Raw genomic sequence first — 23,183 nt, forward strand, 5'->3', positions numbered from 1 at the left:
GACAGACCTTTTGTCCCGAAACAGGCATCATGCTCCCGTCTTCCAATTCAAGCAACACACTTAAGCTTCACCCATCAATGTACCTTTGTAAAGACTTCAACCCAACGTTATTTCATCTCGCCGATCTTTATAAATAAATTCAATGGGACTGTGATAATCGGCGCAGTGGACCGCTGGTCTAGTCGCTAATCCCCCGATACGGTTTCCCTTAGCGTGACCAGGCTTGAAGTTTGCTTACGACTGCGGTACCACGTTTCTATATTATTACAAACTAACAATAGGGGGCGCTCAGGAGTTAAGTGTTAACATTGTAAGGAATAGCCTTTAGTTACAGTACTACCGCCCGAACATCGGGTGCGTAATTGCTCCCTATTGTTGGCTTGTGGCTATAAAAAAAAATACGAAGTAAAGAACACAGCATCACAAAACAAACGGCTCTTTTCAGAGCCACCACAACTTCCAAATAGAGATAATTCAGTCTGTCTTCAAAAAATAAAGTTTAAAACATACCGTGGTTCCCACCACCAAAAAAGAATCCGAAGAATAAAAAAAATTAAAATCTTAAACAAATTAAGAACCCCTCCGGCCCCGCCGAAAAAACAATCCCAATGAAAACAGGTTTCCAAGATCTTCAAACGCCCCACCATATATACATTGTCCAAATTTAATCCAAAATTATTACTTTTGTTTATTTGTTATTATTATCTTAAAAGAATCCCTCCCGACAAACAATAATCACCAATTGCTGCGAAATTACACATGGAGACACTTAAACCCGGAAGTAATATTAGCGTCCTCTCTTGCCCGATTCCAGCAAATGCAAAACGAAAGCAAAATGTCACTTGGCACGAATGTGCGCTATAGTTAACCGAAATAATTACAGTTTCAAAGAATCCCTTCAGAAACAATAATACCCAACTGTTCCAAAAAGTCAACAACCAAAAGGCATCTAAGGATCAGGAGTCATTAAAACCCGGAAGTAATGCATGTATTGGCGCCCTCTCTTGCCCGATTCCAGCAAATGCAAAATGAAAGCAAAATGTCACTCGGCACGATTTGTGCGAGTGACCTACTTGCCTGATTCTTCTCAGCGATGATGCCTTTTCCTCCGGATTCAGGTCCTCAAATATTGAACAATGTTCCCTTAAAGGTATTTTATTTATTTCATTTATTCATCACCATCAGTTAAATATTTAATATACATTAATAACAGACGTACATACCAACAAATGACCATCTTCTCATGTCTTCGGACGTGCGTTACACGATTAAAACACGCACGCACATGTACCGTACCTTGTGCACAACGAATGGGGAAAACTGCGCTCCGGTTTTAGCGAGGTTCCGGCTATAACGACAGTATTGTGAAAGTCCATCGGACCTCGTTATAACGGGAGCCGACTGTACTATGTTCAAAACTACTTGGAAGTTAATGCCCAAAAAACCAAAGAAATGGTGATCGATTTTAGAAAAAGGAAAATGCACACCCCATCACTCTTCATTAAAGATGAACGAATTGAAACTATATCTGCTTACAAATACCTGGGGATTGAAATCGACAATCAGCTTAAATTTGACACCTGTGCTAAGGCAAAATTCTGTAAATTACGACAACGCCTGTTTTTCCTTGGAAGCTTAACTCTTTTAATGTTGATCGCACAATTTTGCAAATGTTTTACAAATCAGTTTTACAGAGTATTCTTACTTTCTGTCTTATTTGTGTGTTTGGAAATATGAGGACCCAGGATCACATTATGTTGGATAAAATAGTTAAACAAGCTAGCAGGATTATTGGCCATCAACAGGAACCACTGATTGACTTATTTAAGTCTAACATGTGCAATAAGTTACAATTAATTATGTCTGACAGGTGCCATCCACTGCATAGAAAGTTTGTCCATAATTCCCGAAGCAACCATCTTCTACAACAGAGGATAAGAACTACGCGATATGGAAGCTCATTTGTTCCAGCAACTATCAGGCGGTACAATGAGCAGTTGGAACGCTGAGCTGCTGTGTTGACCCTTATCCTCCGTTGACGAAGTTTGTCTTCTTTTGTTAAACAAATAGGAATAACACAGTTCAGGTACTGGGACGGGATGGGTTTGCGGTGGCGCCGTGTGAATGGGTCTCTTTTGTGAGTGTGTGTGGTTCTGGGGGGGGGGGGGGGGCTCAGCGTTTCAAGCGGTGTGCTCTGCCCGTCGTCGGGAGAATGAACATTCTCCTGACGACGGGCGGAGCATGCTGTTCGGGGCATTGGGTCCCTCCGGTTCTTTTCAGGGCCACACGTGCTCACGGGGCAGATTTGTTCGCGTGGTGCTGCCGCGGACTTATCTTGTCTTAGTATCTTCCACCATGCAAACCTTCTATTCTTACAGTACAGGTACACAGTAAATTGACATATCTTACTTGCCTACGGACAGATGTTATAAGTTATTTTGTTTTTTGTTTGTTTATTTATTGTATTGATATATGTATTTTGTATTTGTGTAGTTTTTACATTCGTGCTTTTTATGTGTTTTAAACCAAATAACGTGTAGAAAGGCCATGGAATTTCCCGCAATGGGATAATAAAGTTTTATTGTATTGTATTGTAAAAAGAAAGTTGAAACAGGTTACCATACATTTCTCAAGCACATACTGGTTGTCGGAGCCCGTATGATGTGTGCCAATGAAATACATGGGCAACCTAAGTGAGAAGGCACTGATACCAGTGCTCCGAATCGGCAAGCTGCATTGACTGGTCTCAATTTCAGCTTTACAATGTATGTCATTCTTTATCGTGAAAACCTGAACTTGCAATGTTGTTTATGTTTGGAATAAGACTAGACTCACATGTAGTTCAGCTTGCAAATGAATAAAGCCACACGTAGATGGTGCATTTTGTTGTGGTCTCAATTGGTGACACCTAAATACCTTGGCATCAGAGACCGAGACCAGCGCTTTAATGACCGAGACCAGCTCTTCCAATGACCGAGACTCTAATAGGACAAGACTGAGACCGCAAAAATAGGTCTCCAAATGGTCCTGAGACCTACAACACTGGCTCTAGTAAGGCTCTAGAAGCAAAAAAAGCCAATCCATAATTACAAGAGCATGATAAACTAGTAAAAGTGTAGTTTGTACACATCTAATTTTTTCTTTTATAGTTCCGTTCAACTTTTACTTGTTCTGTTCACAAATTACTTTTGCAAATGACTTTGAATTTCAAAAGGACTTTTGCAGCCTCATGCAAGCTTTTGGTCGCATAACGAAATTGTGATTTTAAGGAACTATTAAGTCCTAAAAAACAACACTTTTAACATTAATGTTAGACCAAATTCTACCTGCCTCTTCTAATCAATAAGCTCCAGTCAACTTTTGATCCATGTCCTCCCCTTTTGCGGGTGCATAGTTTTGTTTTGTTTGTTTCTGGGGATATTTGGGTTTTTTTTTAAGTAGGCCTAGACCTACTGAGCAGTGGCATGGCCAAGGTGGGCCATGGCCCCCTGTTGTAAAAACAAAGAACTTTAATATGTATAAAATAAATCTGTAATTTTTTTTGCCAAAACCTGACACAAATTACATCTGAAACCCTACCCCACTAGTATTTTCTCAGGACTACCCTGCTAAATCCAACAGAGTCCAACTGGAGTTTCCTGTTCAATTCGCTTAAGGGGCCCGGATTCTTAAGCAGGCCCCAGACCCCACGTCATAAGGGATTCGCGCTCTGCTGCATTAGTCCTCGGAGCAAATGCCCTTACGCATTCTTGCAACAGATTACCAACTAAGTCAATACAATTCCTTTAAAAAAAAAAAAAAAATCCCAACAAATATGCAGACAAAGTACATGGTTCTCAATTTTAAGGTACACAAGTACATGTATTACTGAAAACTTGTAAAAGCAGAAGAATTTTCTAAACAATTGAAAACAAAATCCTTATAATTCTAAAAACTTTTGCTCAAATAAGCAGAAGTGGCCAGGAATCACCTCAGATTGCACCACAGAGCATCTAAAATGCGTAATTTTCCCTGCCCATAGAGGGGTGGTGGACCCCATGCGCTCCGTGCTTGCAAACGCCCCGACGATGTGGATGTGCCCCCGTCTGTTAAAGAAATCCTGGATCCGCGCCAGGTGTGACGATTTGAGTCTTCTGATCATGGTCCAAACCTCGTTGCTTGACCGGTTTTAAATTACTATAGTTGAAGACAAAGACAAAGACATCTTTATACTGTGTGGCACAAACTAAAGGTGTGAAAATTTGAATACATGCAGGTAACAAAGTCAACAAAGGTACTAATAGAGGCAGCAGGCAACAAAGGTACTAATAGAGAGGTCCATTGGAGTTTGAAAAGGCCGGTCAGACCTGCTCCCCCCCCCCCCCCAATTCCAAATTCCTGGCTATGCCTGTGCTACGAGGGAAAGTAAAAGCGGGAGTATTCCACCAGATAAGGAAAACAAGCACTGGTGGCTGTAAATGGGAGTGAGATCTAAATAAATACTAATAACATGACCATGTACATGTAACTATTTTATTTGAAGCAATAGCATCAACAACAGTTGAAGCTAAGATTTTTGCTCAATAACAAGAGGTAGAAAATAACCCCCTCCCTACCATATTAAGGTCAAGGCTATTAATTGTTTTTCTTTAAAATGCTTGTCTTTCAGCTTACAGTGTAGTCACAATGTCCTGTTGCAAAAAGAAATTCAAGCCTTCAACCAAGTATGTTCCTGTAACAGTTGCTTACATCGTGCTGATATGTACTACAACTCTTTTCTTCGCATTTCCGTAAGTAAATTTTACTAAAATGCAGGTGATTTTCTCAAGAAGAATGCCATGAGCATGATACCATGGGTCTATTTCTAAGTGACCCATTAGGCCAAGTAACTGGGACCTAGGTTTGGATTAGTTGTAACTTGTACTAGTGCACCAGAAAAACGTAAAACCCCACAATCTGATGATTTGCCACGTGCTCAATTACCAATTTTAGGCTGTATTTATTGCAGTTATCACATTTTTGCATTGGGGTGGTGGAAATTCAATATTAGGTTTTTCCATGCCAACTGATCGGGTGGGTGATCGTGTGGTAAGACATCTACACTAGAAAGTAGGAGATCCTCGGGTCAAGTCGCACCCAAGCGTTTTGTTCCAACTTTCATACAAAAAATGCATACAAAAAAAGTGTTTATACGTTGGTGAAGGGCAAAACCAAACACCGACTAAGGAGGTGACTTTGCATTTAATTTTGTAAATGTTTAGGAGATATTTAAAGAACCATTTAAATGTTTACATTTTTAGCCAAAAGTAATGAAAGTTAATAACTGCATGGCTAATAAATTATGATTTCCCAAGGCTTCATTAACCCTATCCCTCCAGGGTATTTTGGCTAGAAACCCTGCCAAACGCAGCAACATGCAACATTTGTCTAAGTGACAAGCCTGCCCAGTGTAGCAAGATCCATCAGGTCAAAAGTCTCGAGGCCAAACTGCCTCAGAGTCTGTGGTCACTGAATGCAGCAGGATACAACTGTGGCATTGTTAAATGGGGCTCTCATTGTTTCAGAGCTGGCCGTGCATGCACTGGTGTTGGTAGCTGAATGCATCAAAGTGCACCAGACTTCTCCACCTGATGCACTGTGTTGCGTCTGGCAGGGTTAGGGTTAAAGCAGTTAACATGTATTCACGTTTAACTTGGGCTACAAAACATTCCTTACATTTTGACTAACTACTAAATTCAGAAATGTAAGACATTTATAGTTTGACGGCCAATTACTGGAAACCGGTAAACCCGATAACTCCTTTTCATGACATCTCACCTCACAAATTTTCATCTATAACTAACTATATTTTTTGTAAATAACTTAGCCAGAGCATACATCGTTGAAAGCAATTTCACATCTTTCACCAATTTTAAATTACAAGGCACTTCCGGTTTCAACCAGAAGGAAGGGTCACATGATTTTGCACATAATATCAAAAATGAAGACCATGGATTATTCTATCAATTCCTGCAAAAGTCGTGTTCAGGTCTCTCAAGTCATTCGTTGGTCACGGTTAGGTGGCCAAAGCACAACGAGATACACGTGTGCATGTACTTGTACAGGCACATGTTCATTTGCACATGTTCATTTGTACATGTACACAATGTACAATGATACCACGTATGGTTGCGTGCACCGGAGGATGATACCACGTATGGTTGCGTGCACCGGAGGCACAGCCTATGGCATTCGCCGGCCGTGGGCCATGGTTGGATGGACCGGAGACAATGGGACCTACCGCACGCAGTTAGCCATGCGCTGGGATCCCCGCATGTGTTGAGTATTCACCCATCGATGTCTATTTACTCCGAGGGAGTTGTCCAGCCACTGCCGCATGGTTCTGTACAACTCGCCCCTCCAAACAGCTCTCATTCACCGGAGTCAACTCGATCTTCGCAATCGGCTGACTCAGCCGATGATAGCGAAGAACCAGACCAATTACAGCGGCTGTCCATCACAGAAACAGAAGTCCGTTTTGTGTAGAGGGACATGATACGGGTACATTACCCTCCAATGAGCCGACGGGCTTCACATCTAACAATGACGAAGTGTTCCCCAAACTTCCTTTGGATCAAGTGTGTGTGGAATACATCGACATTTTGTCAATGGACAAATGGCGTCCATTTCTCACGCGGGAATAGGATTACTTTCGTACGACCCGATTCGTTCTCCTTATTCTTTGATCAAATTTGGGCGATTTTTTGCACCCGATTTGTTCTCCTTTTTCTTCGATCAAATTCGGGCGATTTTTTGCACCGATCCCACCGCGGCAAACACAGCCGGGATGAGGACGCGGTTGTTTGGGTCCACTCATTGCAAGCCTTACAATTGTTCTCGGCTACATTGCCGAGTTCATTGTTGGCTCTATGCGCCTATTGTCTGGCGGGCACCGTTCATGAAACGGCCCGTCTGAGTTGCGAGCCATGCTCTGTAGCCCTCCACAGTTGTCACGGTTGGGTGACTTGAGGACAAAGGGACATGCCGCACATGTGTGCATCAGTGTTTCTGCCTGCACTGAAAGTCTGAAATCGCTGCAATTTTTCATGTACCGGAACATGTACATTGCACAGTGTTTAGTGTGCATGTGCATGTACAGTCGAACCCTGATAAGAAAAGCACTGTTAATACAACATCGTGCTTATACATGTAACAGGGAAAATGTTAAGTTCCAAATTTTTGATTTTCTTTGTTTTCTTCTGTACAAAGTACTTGTTATAACAAGGTTATTTGTAAAGTCCCAAGGACCTTGTTATCCAGTTGTTAAACTGTAATTTGCATTGTCTCTGAGGGAGTTGTTTGACCACTGACTGTGGCCGTGTACAACTTTTCCCTCCAGATGTAATAGACGGTTCTCGTTTACAGAGTCAATTCGGCCCTTGCATAAGGATGGTTCATCGGCACCCTGGTATTGGATCATTTGCATGTGCAAGATTTTTGAACACTTATGCAAATGAGGAACAGTCTGGTGCCTGGATATGCGTTACATTAGCGCTTGTTTTTGTATGCGGTGTCTGGGGTAAAAACAGAGTCAATTCGTCGCAGTGTGAGCATGGCGTGAGTTACGAAAACACGATTTATTCAATTAAACTGTTACGATCTTATCAAAACAACATGCAGTATCTATTTCATATTTATATGAACAAATTGGAAAGGAAATGAGTATTTTTGAGAAGGCGTGGACGAATGATCGCGAAAACACGTATTGCACGTTTTGAATAACAACACCAAGTACACGATAAAAATAAATTTCTAGCCAATTGCGGTATCGAATCAGGATACAGGAAGAAAGTTTCCTATCCAGGGAAATGCGGTTGGAAATAAAGTAAGCACTGGGGACAAGGTTGGGTTCATCGGATGACAGCTGACCTTCACAATGAACTCCAGCCTGAACATAACCTCTATGACTGCTTGTTGTGATGCTTCCGTAGATCAGGCATGTGTGGACCACATTCACAAGATTGTGCCTGCATCCAAGATGCCTGTTGCTCTACAAGCAAGAATGTGATAAATACTGTTTTCTGTTAGCGAATTTGGTAATTTTGTTGTCACACCTTCCCTCTCCAATGCAGGCCTCCAAATCAGGCCAGAGCATTGGGAATTTCGCGGTTTCGAAAAACAAAGATTCCCGCTGCAAATTCATGGTGGTCCCGCTCAGCCTTTTCGCCTCACTCCTGGCATCTGCTCAGATAGTAAAGGCAATTGGGCTGCGCTGCGGAGATGGAGAGTGGTGACGTTCACCTATTTTCCTTGTGTCGGCACAGTCATCACTGCATCCAGTGCAGGTCATGCCCTGACTTGTGCAGCGCCTCCAGTGATGGTTCAACGCTGCCAACCTCACAGGGGTGTGCCTCACAGATCACAGCCTTCACTAATTGTCATGGCAGTTTCGTGCTTTTGACTATTCCCCTCCCAAACAAGGAGAACGTCGCTTCTAATGTCCTCCTTACTCCTTAGGGGGATGGATCCTCTCGACAATGGTAGCTGCTAAACCACTAACCATGTCAATCTGCTTGTTTAATTAGTCACATTTTTCCAGTGTACTACGCAAGGGTTCCTGACCCCTGCACGTGGCAGACGAATACACTCATGATGGAGACGGACGGGCTGCTTGTTTACACCTTCCCGCCGTTTCCTCCTATCCCTCAGGTACTAAAGCAACTGGAGCAGAAAGATGACAAGGTCCTCCTCTTTACTCCATGTTGGTCCCATTGATTGGTTTCCCAGGGTTATAACCATGTAGTTCCTTGAGCCAGTGGGCAATTTCATATATGTTTCAATTGTTCCTAATTTTACTTTTTGTTAGCAGTTGTTACTTCTCAGGGTTCTCCCCAGGATTTTTTCAATCCTGTGGGGGAAGTTTTGTTCTGATTCACCAACCTGCGAAGCCATGACGTGGCTCAAGGGCCCTGAAAAATTTTAAACTTTAGTGGCTCTCTGGTGCATTTTAGAGCAAATCTTGGGAGTCTTTAGGGAAGATTTCTCCTTAAAATTTAGAGATCTTGTGGTATTTTTTGTAATTAAAGAAAGACAATAATTTATCAAAATTTTAACTTTAAAAAAAAATCAACATTTCAAAACCTGTGTTAAAACTTCCTGATCTAGAAAGTATGGATTATATTTACAAGCAAGTTTCAAATTAAGAAATTAAGGTGAAGAAAAAAATCACTTTTGCTTCCGATTACATGCCTTTCAAAATAGCGTCGGTAGGTCGGAAAAATTATTTCTCCAATTTTTTGGGCTGCTGATTGAATCATGGAGAAATAAAAACACATGATTGAATGGAGCATATTGAACAAGGAATCATGTAGTTTTGTGCCTGGATTATTTTCCTTTGCACCACAAAAATTATCAAGGCTGACCATCAAAAGTGATTAAAACTTGCCTCACCTAATTAAAAATATATTTGAGGTGGTTGATTCCACTATATGCTTAACGTACATCACGGCCCCTGGCGCCGTCAACATTCAGTCTGGCCGGCCGTACATCGCGCCGTGCTCACGGCGCAGTATCAGTGTGCATTACTGCACTGTGTACGGCCCATCCCACGTGGCCGAAAATTTTGCACTACTGCTTCTAAGAAGCACGCTACGATGTTTCGCCACAAGTTTGAGCTTTGCAATCTCGTCATTTTAATGGAAAAGACATACACAGAAAATAAAGATCACGTTCTGTGAATTAATTTGCAGAAATTCTCTTTCTCCATCGATGTTTGTTTGGTGTTTACGATCCAACTTCAGCCGACATCATCATCATGTATGCACGCATGAGGCAGTAGTCACTGTTTCCGGTCCTTCATCATAGCATTGATACTGTTAGCACGCGGAGGGAACCAGTGTACCATGCTGTATGCACTAGTATATAACTGGGTGCTGGCGGTCGACGCGAAAGACCCGTCATCGTGTGCATTTTGATCACACATGCATCAGAAATACGAGATTTTGTCAAGATTTTGCAAGTCAAGATGAAATAATGACATATATATAACGATTAGGTTGTGCATTTTAATGGCTTGCGTAATAATTATGTTTTGCGTATCGGGGGCTGAAAAATGTGATCGGCATTTTTGTCAGCGTATCGGGCCGCAATTCCAGCGTATCGGGCCGATACGCACGTTTGTACGTGGGGAGAACCCTGCTTCTAGATGTATATGTAGAAAAAAACTGCTTGCTGTATAATAGAGACGGACCACACCTGGTGTGGACTGAGTGTGCCCGTCCGATTCCTACGGAAGGATTTTGAACTAAGACCATCGGAGTCCTTTGTGCCTCCGGACGTCTTTGTTCCAGGCATCAAATTACTCTTTTCCGTTCCAGACGGAGAATTTTGGTGCCGATCATGACTGTGACGTCGTACATAAGCTGCACAGGGATGCTTTGAATCGATCACTTGCAGTTTCATGTACTATACATGTATTTGTCGAGACAGCCCTGCCATAATGGCAGTCTTCTCGCGACACGTGTTTGTCATGATAACCCTGCCATACCAGCAGGCTTCTCACGACATGTTTTTATCAGGACGACCTCACCATACCTGCATGCAGGCTTTTTATGACGAGATTGCCTGAGGGTTGGTTATGGTCATCCATGGAACCACAGGCATATCAACGGCAGAGGCTGTGTGATCGGCCCGTGTGCACAATATTAGGCAGAGATAGGGAGAACAGTGTTGATGGCAACTGACTGAACCCCAACATGTTCTCGAGACATTTTCAGACTGGTGACCTCCCCAGAATTGATGTCTCCTGACTCTGAATCTTTCTTTAATTCAGTACATATAACAGTGTCTATATGTCGTATGTCATCATCATTACGCGCAATGCCCCATATCGGGGACCGCGTCTCAGTCAGCATGTTAATGGTTAATGTCCTTATCATGCAGAACTTTTGGGCTGCCTTGTCCACATGTGGAGCAACGGGACCCATCCGGGGTTTACGTGTCGTGTTACGTGCCCCTGTGAAAGCACAATAGCATCTCGCATGACCCACCACCTTGATGGTGCTAGTCTATGCAAAAGTAGTATTGCTCTACAGGTAAGTAGAGTGAAGTAGACTCCCCCCCCCCCCCTCCACAGAAGTGTGGTTGGGGTCTACGAGCGAATACTTACCTGTAGAGCATCCATCCCCCTACCCCACTCTTCTCGATGCCATAAGAGTACATTTTGTATTCCGACTTAACGCTCGAGAAAAGAGGATGCTCACGTGGTACGCACGCCACGGGGCATTATGGGTAGGACACCAGAGGGTGCTATTGTATAAAACTCTTTGCGGAAAATACCTGCCGGTCTAGGGAATATGCAAAAGTAGTATTGCTCTACAGGTAAGTATTCGCTCGTAGACCCCAACAACACTTCTGTGGGGGGGGGGGGGGGATTTGAATTATGTACGACAAAGTTAAATGCCAAAAGTGGCGTTGAGAAAAGACGTGTACAAAGTCTATGGGGTTTAGGTGACAAAAAGAAGAAGCAGAAAGAAAAATCTTAACAAAAAGAAAGGCCTTTCCGCTCTATGCGGAAAAGCCAATAAATCTCAAACATAGAAGTAGACAAATAGTCGCACTTTTTTTAAAGAACAGCACTGCTTTCTTGTGGACTAAAGTACGCCCTTTATAATGGTTCTGTCTCAACCTGGTGGAATGACCATATGACACAATCGTGGGACCTATTGGTACTTTGAGGTCTGCAAGTTTGTCCACAAAGTCAGCGCTGTTCTTGATGTGATGAGTTGTGTTCCCAAGTAATGGAGTCAGGATGTTTGCTTAGTTGTATGTATGTAATGCTGCCAATGCATGACACGATTGGGTGGAGGGGTCACCATTCTTGTGGAGCTTAGGCAAGCCAGACAGTTTTGGTACCTCCTCTGTTGTAGAGTACATTTTGTGGTACAGTACCGCAGGAAGAGGGTTTGAACCTTTCTGCCACTTCCTCAAAATAGCAATCATTTTGGATTTAAACTTGGTATGTGGGATCTCTCTTTAGTTTACAATAAGTGTTACTGTCACTCAATAAACCTGTGATCTTACTGTGATAGTCTTCACTGTTCATCACCACGGTCACTCTCCCTTTGTCAGCTGGTAATATCTTGATTAATTGTCATTTTTCAAATTCTGGAAAGCATTGAACTCGGCTCCAGGAATGCTGTGTTAAAATGGTAACTTGGCCTCAGATATCTTTTTGACAATGCGGCTCTGAGTTGGAGGGTACAAGCTGGCCCATATGTACAACTGCCTCCTGTCGTGCACCCAGGCTTGGTCACGTGACGGGTCACATGAGGGCCTGAACAACACCAGTTGATAAAGACACCACGATGGTGTCGCAAGCCTCTGATACGAGCTCTGTAACTCAAGTCCCAAAAAGGCATCTTTTATTTACTTGATATAATAATGGGACATTCTCAACCTGAATTTGGTTTAGACAGCCTCATAATGAATGAAAATGTGTTCAAGAAAAACATTACTTTTACTTGTTCAAGAACTGTAAAACGAAAAAATAGTTCAGTAAAAATCATACAACTCTGACATTTATAAGCAGTGCATACCAAATGAACACCAAACTTGCCGGGAGCTGGCTAGCAAGTTACTACGATAGCGGATACCACAAAACTAATATCAAATTTACTCTCCCAGTGCAAAATTCCAACATACAATTGTTGTACCTGTTTCAATATTATCATATTCAAAACAGCCAGCTGACCCTGGCAAGCTTGGTGCTCATGTGGTTTCTCCATAAACATTGCCTTGTGGGGGAAAGCATTCATTGATTGGAGATGACATATTAATTTTCTGTGTCTTAACAGATTGCCTGAGTTGGTCACCACAATTCACCCAGCTATTGCTGTTTACTCAGCTCTTCTGTTCTCTGTGGTTTTCCTCAATTTTTTACTGGCTACATTCGTTGACCCTGGAGTTTTCCCTAAAGGTAATGTATGTTTATTGTACTACAAATAGTCTTTTTTTGTAACAAGCACAATGCGATCCATGAAACATTGCTCACTACTGGGTGAGTCAAAAAACACGAAACCCAAATGTTGGGACTATTGTTTCAGTGTTTCGACAATGCACCAGGGAAAGGTCGGGTAACTCTGCAACCACCAGACGATTCTACGCACCTTGTTCAGCCTATAACAGAAGAAGAAGTACGTGCCGCAATGAAGTCAACGCCAAGCAAGAGCGCACCCGGACATGATCGCGTCTCTTATGCCTAAGTGTCAGCATCGGCTCATCCATTGTCTGGAAGATGAGGGGTGTGATGATGGCTCAGTGACACAGTGAATTTCCCTGGCGCCAGACCTCCAGCTCTATGCTTGTGTTTGTTTTCTAGCTCTCATTCTGTCCTTCGCTGTGTAACCCCATTGCGATTCGGATTGTGTTATCTGATCCGACCCCTGTTTACTCCATATATCATTTCCGTCCTTTCAGATGCTTCATATTGATAATGTTGGTTTTATTTTTCGCTTTACACCATAAACAAGCGTATCTGTATACATGTACGTTTGTTTGTATTAGGTATTGTTTTCCACTTCACACTACCACTTTAGTATCTATTGTCCGGTTTTGTACAGTCAGTATGTTGCTCCTTTTAATGATCGATTTATTTAATTCTGTGAGTTTTCATTGTACCTCCGTTTAAGTTCTTTATTGAGTTTTGGCAACTTGCCGCATTACATTGTATGTTATTCATGTGGTGCCATTGTTATCAATAAAATTCCCTTGATATGGGTAAGCATTACATTCACTATGTGGACTTCCGAACAAAAGAGGTCTACATAAACCAGGTAGAGGCAACATTGTTTGGACGTGGGCAAGTCCACACAGTGTTTCCCCCTTTCTGGAAAACAGGTTTAGAGGCATTTTTGGGTTAGGTTTATCAGTGGCAAAATGAAGAAAAACACTAAAGGGAATCATAGAAAAAAAAATTGGATTCAAAGAGTTTTCACAGTGAGAGTGAAATTATTTTTTTCAGAGGTTTTTGTTAACTACACGAAACCAAGGGAATATCCACACTTGGTATGTAACGTAAACATGTGTGTGTATGTATGGGTGTACGTGTTCATCTTTTCAAACCGTGGACGAAAAATACCAGAGAACAAAAGAGAATAACATCATCCTCGATTCCCAGCATACGTCCGCGATTGGGGTCGTGTACAAAACCTATGGGAGTCTTCCTAAAAAGTTAGAGTACAAACAAAAGAGGGACAATAGGATGTCCACGATTGACGGTGAACTTGAGAAAAACTTAACATATGAACTTCATATTTGGTTTGTGGATTGCTCTTGGTAATCCTAACAAGCCTGTTGCGTTTTGCATTTATCCAAGAAATAAACATCAATGTGACACCTTTTCCGAGGAGAACACTGTTTACCCAAACCTCATTAATTCATTAATTAGGCTTTCATTAAAACGTTGTAGATGAAAATGAGATGTGATCTCAAACCGATGAAACAAATGTGACATTTCGATGTTCACTTTAAAGCTAAAGATATTGTGTTCAGCGTTAACATGGTTATGTAGTTATCACTCATCAGAATTCAATAATAAAGGCAAAAAATGTAGGATCATGCATATTCAAAAATATAATAAGCTGGCTTGACAGACTTCAACACCAGATCGGGCGCAGAGCCCTGCAAATCTGAAAGCCGCTGTGCGCGCAGGGGTCTTTGTTGACGTATTTTTGGTATTCCCACCTGTACGGGCCGTTATTATGCGTCTAACCAAGAGTTTGGCCGAGTCCTTAATTCTTGCGTGCAGGATCCGTGGTTCAATTGGCCCTGAATTTGTTGTACATGTACACGTATTTTATCTGTTGTGAATTTGGTAGCAGTTTGGCAATATTGCCTTTTTTTACCCTTGTTCAATGCTCCCTGTGTACTAATTTTGCTTGGTCACCATGTGGTTGGTAATAATTTCATATATTTTAGCACTTGAAGTACCTTGTATTTTGATTAATGTTATTTCAGCAAAAGGGGATGAAGATGGAGATGAGGATTTTCGTGCGCCACTTTATAAAACAGCTGAGATACAGGGAATTCAGGTGCGAATGAAATGGTGTGCAACCTGTCGTTTCTATCGCCCTCCAAGGAGTTCTCATTGTAGTGTGTGTAATCATTGTATTGAGGTAAGTAATAGATGTATTTTCATGTGTTTGGTCCTTTATTTGGGGGCAAGCTAAAATTCCTGTTTCATTCCTGTTTCACCATGCAGACATTTTTCTCTTATTCAAGTTGCTCAATCGGGGTTTTGCCCATGTGCTAACATGCCTATTTGTGTGATACACTCGAATTGCAGCCCAATACACAGACAAAAATTGCTGATCAAATTTTCAGCCCCAGATGCACACAGTATAATTATTACACATGCCATTGAAGTCCATCATTTGCAGCTATCCAAAAAGTAACTGACGCAATTATTGTTGAAAAACATACTTGGTTGAAAGATAGTAAGGGGACTAAACTCCCTGTGAAATCTGGGGCAAGCTGTCATTTTGAAGAAATCAACGAAAGAAGACCTTTCCAACGGTTAAGACGCACCGTTGGAGATTTCCGTTACTAGTTCGTTTTTTTTATTCGGCGAAGCGCAGGCAAGCTTTGGCAAGATGCACACGCATGCGCGGTTGCTATAATTCGTCAGATCGGTGCGCGACATCGCGTAGCTGCAATCGGCTCAGTGAGAACGTGTCTCGGACGATGAATTCAGGCCCAATTCAAAACATGATTCAGCAACTTTTGATTTGAAATCGAGATCTAGAATGCTGTTTTTCTCGAAATATACAGCTGAAGCTGAGCTGAAACTTCATCAGGTTAGTTGTTCAGTACCCTTCTTTAGATTTTGAGCACTTTTGTTGCTTCAAACGGACCAAATGCAGAAATTACAAATGATGGACTAGACCTTTAAAGAGATTATGGAATGCTTAAAGACATTTCCGTCATTTTTGTCATTTGATGCCTCAACTTGAACAACATGAATATCGTTAGCATAAAGGATAATAGATCATGTTTTGGTCAACCAGCAATTCAGATCTTCAGTATGTGACACCAGGACAATGAGAGGAGCAGATGCTGCTAGTGATCACCAACTTGTAAGGACACAAATCAAACTTAAACTCAAGAAACATACCCGCAGATCAAATACAAGAGCCAAATATGACAACGCTAAGCTACAGGATCAAGAAATCAGGAACAAATTCAAGCTTGAACTGAGAAATAAATTTGCAGTGCTGGAAGCTGTTTTCGATGAACCCGACATCGATACAAAATGGAATCATATTCAAAAGACATACAACGAGACAGCTAAGAAAGTTCTAGGCACCAAGAAAAAGAATCAAAAACCATGGATCAGTCCATCATCTTGGTAAAGAGCTGAAGAAAGAAAACACATCAAAATTCAAATGGATAGGACAAGCTCTACCAGGATAAAACAAAACATTCAGTAAGAACATAAAGCCAAGGATACAGAAGTGAAGACTAGTATGAGAAACGACAAAAGGAAGTGGGTGGAAAATTTAGCAAATGAAGCACAGAGAGCTTCAGAGAATGGACAAATGAAGACTTTGTATGACATAACAAAAACAATATGCAACCACAAACCACGCCATGCATCAGGGGTTAAAGACAAACATGGAAAGATCATAACTGATGATGCAGGAAGAAAAGCAGGATGGAAAGAACAGTTTGAAGAAATTCTGAATAGAGAATCCCCAACAACTCCAGTCGAAACTGAATCTGAAGATATTGGTGAACTAGGCAACATCAACACAATCCTATCAATAAAGACGAAGTAAGACGTGCAATCAAACAGCTCAAAAATGGAAAAGCTGGTGGAGTGGATCAGATAACATCAGAGTTATTAAAAGCAGACATTGATATGGCAACCGATAAGTTGCACAGCATAATAAGTGATGTTTGGAATCACGAGCAAATACCAAATGAATGGAAGAAAGGTTTAATTGTAAAACTGCCTAAGAAAGGAGACTTAGCAGAATGTGGGAACTGGCGAGGAATCACGCTACTTCCAATTGCAAGCAAGGTGTTGGGCAGGATACTAATCAACAGAATCAAAGCCGGAATTGACGATAAGCTCAGACAAGAACAAGCAGGTTTCATAGAAAGGAAAACACAACGGAACAGATTTTCATATTAAGGAATATTATAGAACAGTCCATTGAACATGTTAAATGGCAATCATCGCTATACATAAACTTCATTGACTTTGAGAAGGCATTTGATTCGATTCACAGGGACAGCCTTTGGGAAATAATGAGACAGTACGGGATTCCAAGAAAACTCATCAAAGTTATTATGGCAATGTACAGTGATAGTATCTGTGCAGTAGTAGAGGATGGCGAGGTCACAGAATGGTTTCATGTAAAGACAGGAGTGAAACAGGGATGTGTGATGTCAGGGTTTCTATTCTTGCTTGTGATTGACTGGGTAATGAAAAGGACTACCCAAAAATGTAACACAGGGATAAGATGGAGGATGATGTCCAGTCTTGAAGACCTAGACTTTGCTGATGACATCGCCTTATTGTCAGCCAGCCATTCTCACATACAAAAGAAAACTGACAACCTAACCAGATTTGCAAGTAAAGTGGGCCTGAAAATCAATGAAAAGAAGACAAAGATCATGAGACTGAATAGTAAGAAAACAGAAACTGTTAAGCTAAATGGAAAAGACAGAGAGGATGTGGAAGAATATACCTATCTTGGGGCAAATATGGGCAAAGAAGGAGGTGGAGGAAAGGACATGAACAGCCGGATAAAGAAAGCAAGAATTGCATTTAGGAAGCTGAATAAAATTTGGACGTCAAAACAATTCACCAGGCAAACAAAAATCAAGCTTTACCAAACCATTGTTAGACCAGTGCTACTATATGGATGCGAAGCCTAGAAAATGAACAGAAGTGACGAAAAGAAACTGGACTCATTCCAATACCAATGCCTGAAGAAAATCATGCAAATATTTTGGCCCAACATCATCTTAATGGAGGAACTCAACAACATGACAGAAGTAAATAAAATTAGACTGGAAGTGAAAAGAAGGAGATGGAACTGGATAATACTGCGAAAAGAGAAGGAGCACCATCGCAGGACTGCTCTGACATGGCATCCAGATGGCAAACGAAAAGTTGGCAGGCCAAAAACAACATGGCGTAGAACAGTGGAAAAGGAAAGGGAAGATCTTGGATGGAAGTCATGGAATGAGGCACGGAATAAAGCAAAAGACAGGAGACAGTGGAAGAAGAGTGTGGAGGCCTTATGTGCCAGCCGGCATGAAGAGGATAGGTAAGGTAAGGTAAAGGATTGAATATGATATTAAACTCGAAACTCAAAATATAAGTGCGATAATCAGTGAATGGAAGCAACAAGAAAACAGCGAATGAAGAACACAGCGAATTGAAGCAACAAGAAGACAGCGAATTGAAACAACAAGAAACATTATACAATGGCACAACAATATAATTTGAGTAGAGCAGTAATGAACTCTAAATCAAATTGCTATAATATTGACGAACCCAACAAAAAGACAGTGGATTAGAACAATCAAAACTGATGGCGCAACATTGAGATCATCATATCACAATGTCATTGATGCAATGTAGTAAGCAGAACAATGATAAGATGACTTGTAAAATTGGAAGACACTTTGAAATAACAGAATTAAAGATCATGTCTATGGCCAAGTTCGGGCAAGGACCATTAGTCGACTAGTGGTTGATTTGTGACGTACCTGACGCCTGCGCACTGATAGCAACGTGCGAACGTCTCTAGTCAAACGCTGGTCAAAATGTCATCGCAAAACTTCTGGATCCTGGCTCTCTGCTAGCGTCATGAATGCGCGCGGCTATTGGTTACCAGCGAAGCAACCAACCCCAGTAGGCTGGTTCCAAATAGTCGACTAGCGTAGTCAACCACCGTTGACTAGACAGAGTTCGGGCAAACGTTAGTTAACCATTGGTCAACTATAGTCCTTGCGCGAACTTGGCCTATGTTGATGATTTATTTTGGGGGGAGGGGGACGAAATATGTTTCAACAAACCATGCAATATATTATTAGTATCAAAGGCATTAAGAATGATATTTATATGACCATAAGAATACAAACATCCTGTGAGTTGTAATTTGGTTTTGGATTTGCAGCAGGAAAGCAACCTGAATTGTAAACATTTTAACTTATTAAAACAAAAGTCAGAAATGCAAAAACAATATATTTAAAACAATACCCAAATAATCACAAACCACTGGAAGTAGTCTTCTATCGGTGAGGTACATGTATACCAGATTCTCTAGAGGGAAATATCTAACTGTGAAAAGTCAACAACAAACAAATCAGTATACAAGTCATGTACTTAATTCAACATCTCATGTGCAAATATTTCAGAAGTTCCAAAAACACCAGGAAAGTTCCACAAACACTTGAAATTTGTGTCATGACTCGGAACGTACAGCAACTGAGTTCATGGTCACGTCAGTCATTACTGTTTTTGACAAGTTTCTCCTAAAGTTGAAGAAATTCTGAGGGAATTCATTTTCATTGCAAAAAAAATGAGAAATTTCCCAAACGTTAAAAAAAAGCATGACTTTTTAACATTTTCTGACACCTTGTTCATAACGGAATTCACATTGAACGTTGGATTCCAACACTTTCTGCCTATTCTCGCAGCTTTTCTACGCATTTTCCCCAGCTTTTATGAAAATATATTTCATTTTGATAGGCGGCTGTCTCATTTCAAATTCAGTAAAAGACCCAAATGAACAGCTGAGAATTTTCCAGCAGACTGCAAAGGCGCAACTTTGTTGTTTTAATGAAATCATAAATGGTCTCTGCAAATTTAAACTCCAAACTCCGTGTAACCACAGTGCAAACTTATTAATATTTTGACAGTATATGCATTATCTCTTATTCATTACAAAAGAATGATAACAAAATAGTTATAGAACATTTGGCAAGTTTGCTCAAAGTTGTATAACTTATTGCATATAAACCACGTCAGAACCCTAACAATTGCATTAAACACATACAGTGAGAGAACGCAATTCCAAGTCTGGTATACTGTCCGGTAGACAAGGCGATTTCAATCAATTTTGTGTGATGAGGTAAAAACCAGACCATCTTTTGTTGTATGTGTTCAGGTGTACATACTGCCACTGTCACACGGCCGGTACAGGGCGTTCAATCGAATAATTGGTAAATACACATTATTTATAATGAGGAGGAAATTTCAGTCACAGAGGAGTATTAAAAGATTATTTAGAAACAAAATTATGTAAATCATGGGTATAAAAGGGAAGTTTTGTGAAGGGAGACAGTCAAGAAATTTTCAACTTTGTTTTTGTTCCGTCGGATGCGAAAGAATAACGGATCGAAGTGGGACGACGTTTGAATGTTTATCTCTCTGTCTAAAAACCAAGAAGAGAGGCTGCTCTTGATGAATCTTTTTATGCTCGATGCCTGGACAACACTACATCGTGGCTGGCCACTGTGCAATCGTGATAAGCAGCGAACGCCCTGGCACCTGAAAAAATATCTTTGTTCAAGTAGTGCTGCAACTGATCCTCAAAGTTCGGTAGTGCTGCAACTGATCCTCAAAGTTCGGTAGTGCTGCAACTGATCCTCAAATTTCGGTAGTGCTGCAACTGATCCGCAAAGTTCGGTTCAGTTGCGGTTCAATTTTTTTTCTCCAAACTTCGGTTTGGTTCGGCTTCGGAAGCCCATAAATAATATACATGTCCATACAATGTATTGGGCTATAATGAAAAGCATTTACATAGACGGTTCCCCTGTTCGAACAAACATGTGTACCGTGCACGTCTGACAGAAATAGGCGCCGCGATTTGCACATGCTATTCAACACAAGTTGGAGGATGAATCTTATTTTTGTTGTGTAAACAACAAATTTCGTTATAATTTGACTTGATGACGTTGAGAAATGAACATGGTCAATTGTTACCGTGTTACCTATCGCAGCCCTATCCGGCCCGGCAACTACATGTATGATAACATTTTTCCACACGTGCTGACACATGATAACATTTTCCCACACGTCCCATCCGAACATGCCCTGATGAGCACTAAACACTTGCTTCCTGACAATAATTGCTGATTAGTTCTGTTCTAAGAACAAAAAGGTCCTTTAACTGTGCCAAACTTATGAAATCATAATTATTTTTAGCAATAAGTTGACAAGTAGCTGCCGTAAAAAAATAATAACTTTGAGTTTCGTGACTCCATGATGAATTCTCATTCTGTGGATGGATCCATTTTGTAAAGGGGAGTTTCACCCTCTTGTAGGAGATTACAACTTTTTTCCCATAGTTTTTCATGTACATTCTTTATGAAAAAAATATATTGCGAAAATTACAAACTTATTCTGAACATGGGAAAGGTTTCAGACTCCATAAAAAGTATTTCTTTTTAAATTCTGACATGGTGAAAAAAACTGAACATGCTGGTGAATTTTGCCGAGGAAAGCACACCCTTTACCGCAATTGGTTTGGTCCAAACGTACTACGTCACGCTGGAACGAGGCGCAGCAGGGCCAGATACTGACTACGCTGGATGAATGCATAGATAAGGGCACGCTTTTCATTGAGAAAATCACAAGGCGCGTACAATTTTTTTCAAAGCGTATCGGCCCAATATCCTATTGTATGCCATGCTACATGTAGATCACTGCAAATAACGAAGATGAATGTGGTGACTTGTCAACACAGTAACTTCAATCATCCGTGCGTTTAATCTTTGCCCTTTCATTACAAGCATTAGCATTCCTAGCGCTATCAACAAATACTTGCCGAACTCTTCCAAACCGACATTTGGGTTTGGTTCTGTTCGGGTTCGGTTCGGTACATTTGAAAATGTGTGTGACCTTGAAATTGAGAGCATGTTTGATGATTCATTACATTGTTTGTTATAAAAAGCAGTCAGTGATCTTGATTTTCCTCAGGAAATGAGAAGAAATGCTTGTGGCCCACAAGAAATAAAAGTCTTATAGTGTATTAATTAAAGAGTTCAATTGCTCCATTTCAACTCATGTGACACCTTTGCATCCAAAACAGTGTGGCATTTCAGATCGCCTTGTGAACGAGACGATGCATGTGCTAATATGTGAGATTCTGTGTAGATCTGGGATGGACAGGTGAATTTCAAACCATCATGGCTTTAATCAGGCGTTGATGCGTGTGTTTGTTCCCGGTGATCAGGTTAATGCCATCTGCAAATGGAGCGAATGTGTAACGGGTTCCATTTAATTTGTAGCCAAACTGACTTTCAGCATTTTGAGGTGACCCAGGACTGGATTAAATAAGCAGACATATCATTGGAGAGAGGGGGATGCCCTGGTGGGTGGGTGGGTGGGTGGGTGGGTGGGTGTGTCCGGACAAATCTTGTCAGCGCGATAACTTGAGAAATACTTAACATATGAACTTCAAATTTGGTTTGTGGATTGTTCTTGGTAATCCTAAGAAGCCTTTCGCATTTGGGGCCAAAAGGCCAAAGGTCAAGTTCACAGTGTCTAAAACAATAGAAATCTTGTCAGCGCGATAACTTGAGAAATACTTTACATGTGAACTTCAAATTTGGTTTGTGGATTGTTTTTGGCAATCCTAAGAAGCCTTTCGCATTTGGGGCCAAAAGGCCAAAGGTCAAGTTCACAGTGGCTAAAACAATAGAAATCTTGTCAGCGCGATAACTTGAGAAATACTTTACATGTGAACTTCAAATTTGGTTTGTGGATTGTTTTTGGCAATCCTAAGAAGCCTTTTGCATTTGGGGCCAAAAGGCCAAAGGTCAAGTTCACAGTGGCTAAAACAATAGAAATCTTGTCAGCGCAATAACTTGAGAAATACTTTACATGTGAAATTCAAATTTGGTTTGTGGATTGTTCTTGGCAATCCTAAGAAGCCTATTGTATTTGGGGCCAAAAGGTCAAGTGTCAAGTTCACAGTGGCTAAAACAATAGAAATCTTGTCAGCGCGATAACTTGAGAAATACTTAACATATGAACTTCAAATTTGGTTTGTGGATTGTTCTTGGTAATCCTAAGAAGCCTATTGAATTTGGGGCCAAAAGGTCAAGGGTCAAGTTCACAGTGGCTAAAACAATAGAAATCTTGTATTTATTCTGAGATTATAGGGATTAGGGATTAATTCATATAAAACCTACAGAAGACA

The 23,183-nt window shown here is 41.0% G+C and overlaps 1 protein-coding gene across 3 annotated transcripts in view; it reads left to right on the top strand.

Annotated features, from left to right (window-relative positions):
* Positions 1-23,183, top strand: part of LOC119726987 (palmitoyltransferase ZDHHC5-like) — an 86,872-nt gene that overhangs the window by 15,572 nt on the left and 48,117 nt on the right. For all 3 annotated transcript variants that reach the window (XM_038198848.1, XM_038198850.1, XM_038198849.1), the window contains exons 2-4: positions 4,649-4,769; positions 12,813-12,934; positions 14,974-15,131. In XM_038198848.1, coding sequence (XP_038054776.1) covers positions 4,649-4,769; positions 12,813-12,934; positions 14,974-15,131 — 401 coding nt within the window. The remainder of the gene's footprint in view (positions 1-4,648; positions 4,770-12,812; positions 12,935-14,973; positions 15,132-23,183) is intronic.

This window comes from Patiria miniata, unplaced genomic scaffold (assembly GCF_015706575.1).
Source record: "Patiria miniata isolate m_02_andy unplaced genomic scaffold, ASM1570657v1 HiC_scaffold_2, whole genome shotgun sequence".
NCBI classification, from domain to species: Eukaryota; Metazoa; Echinodermata; class Asteroidea; order Valvatida; family Asterinidae; genus Patiria; species Patiria miniata.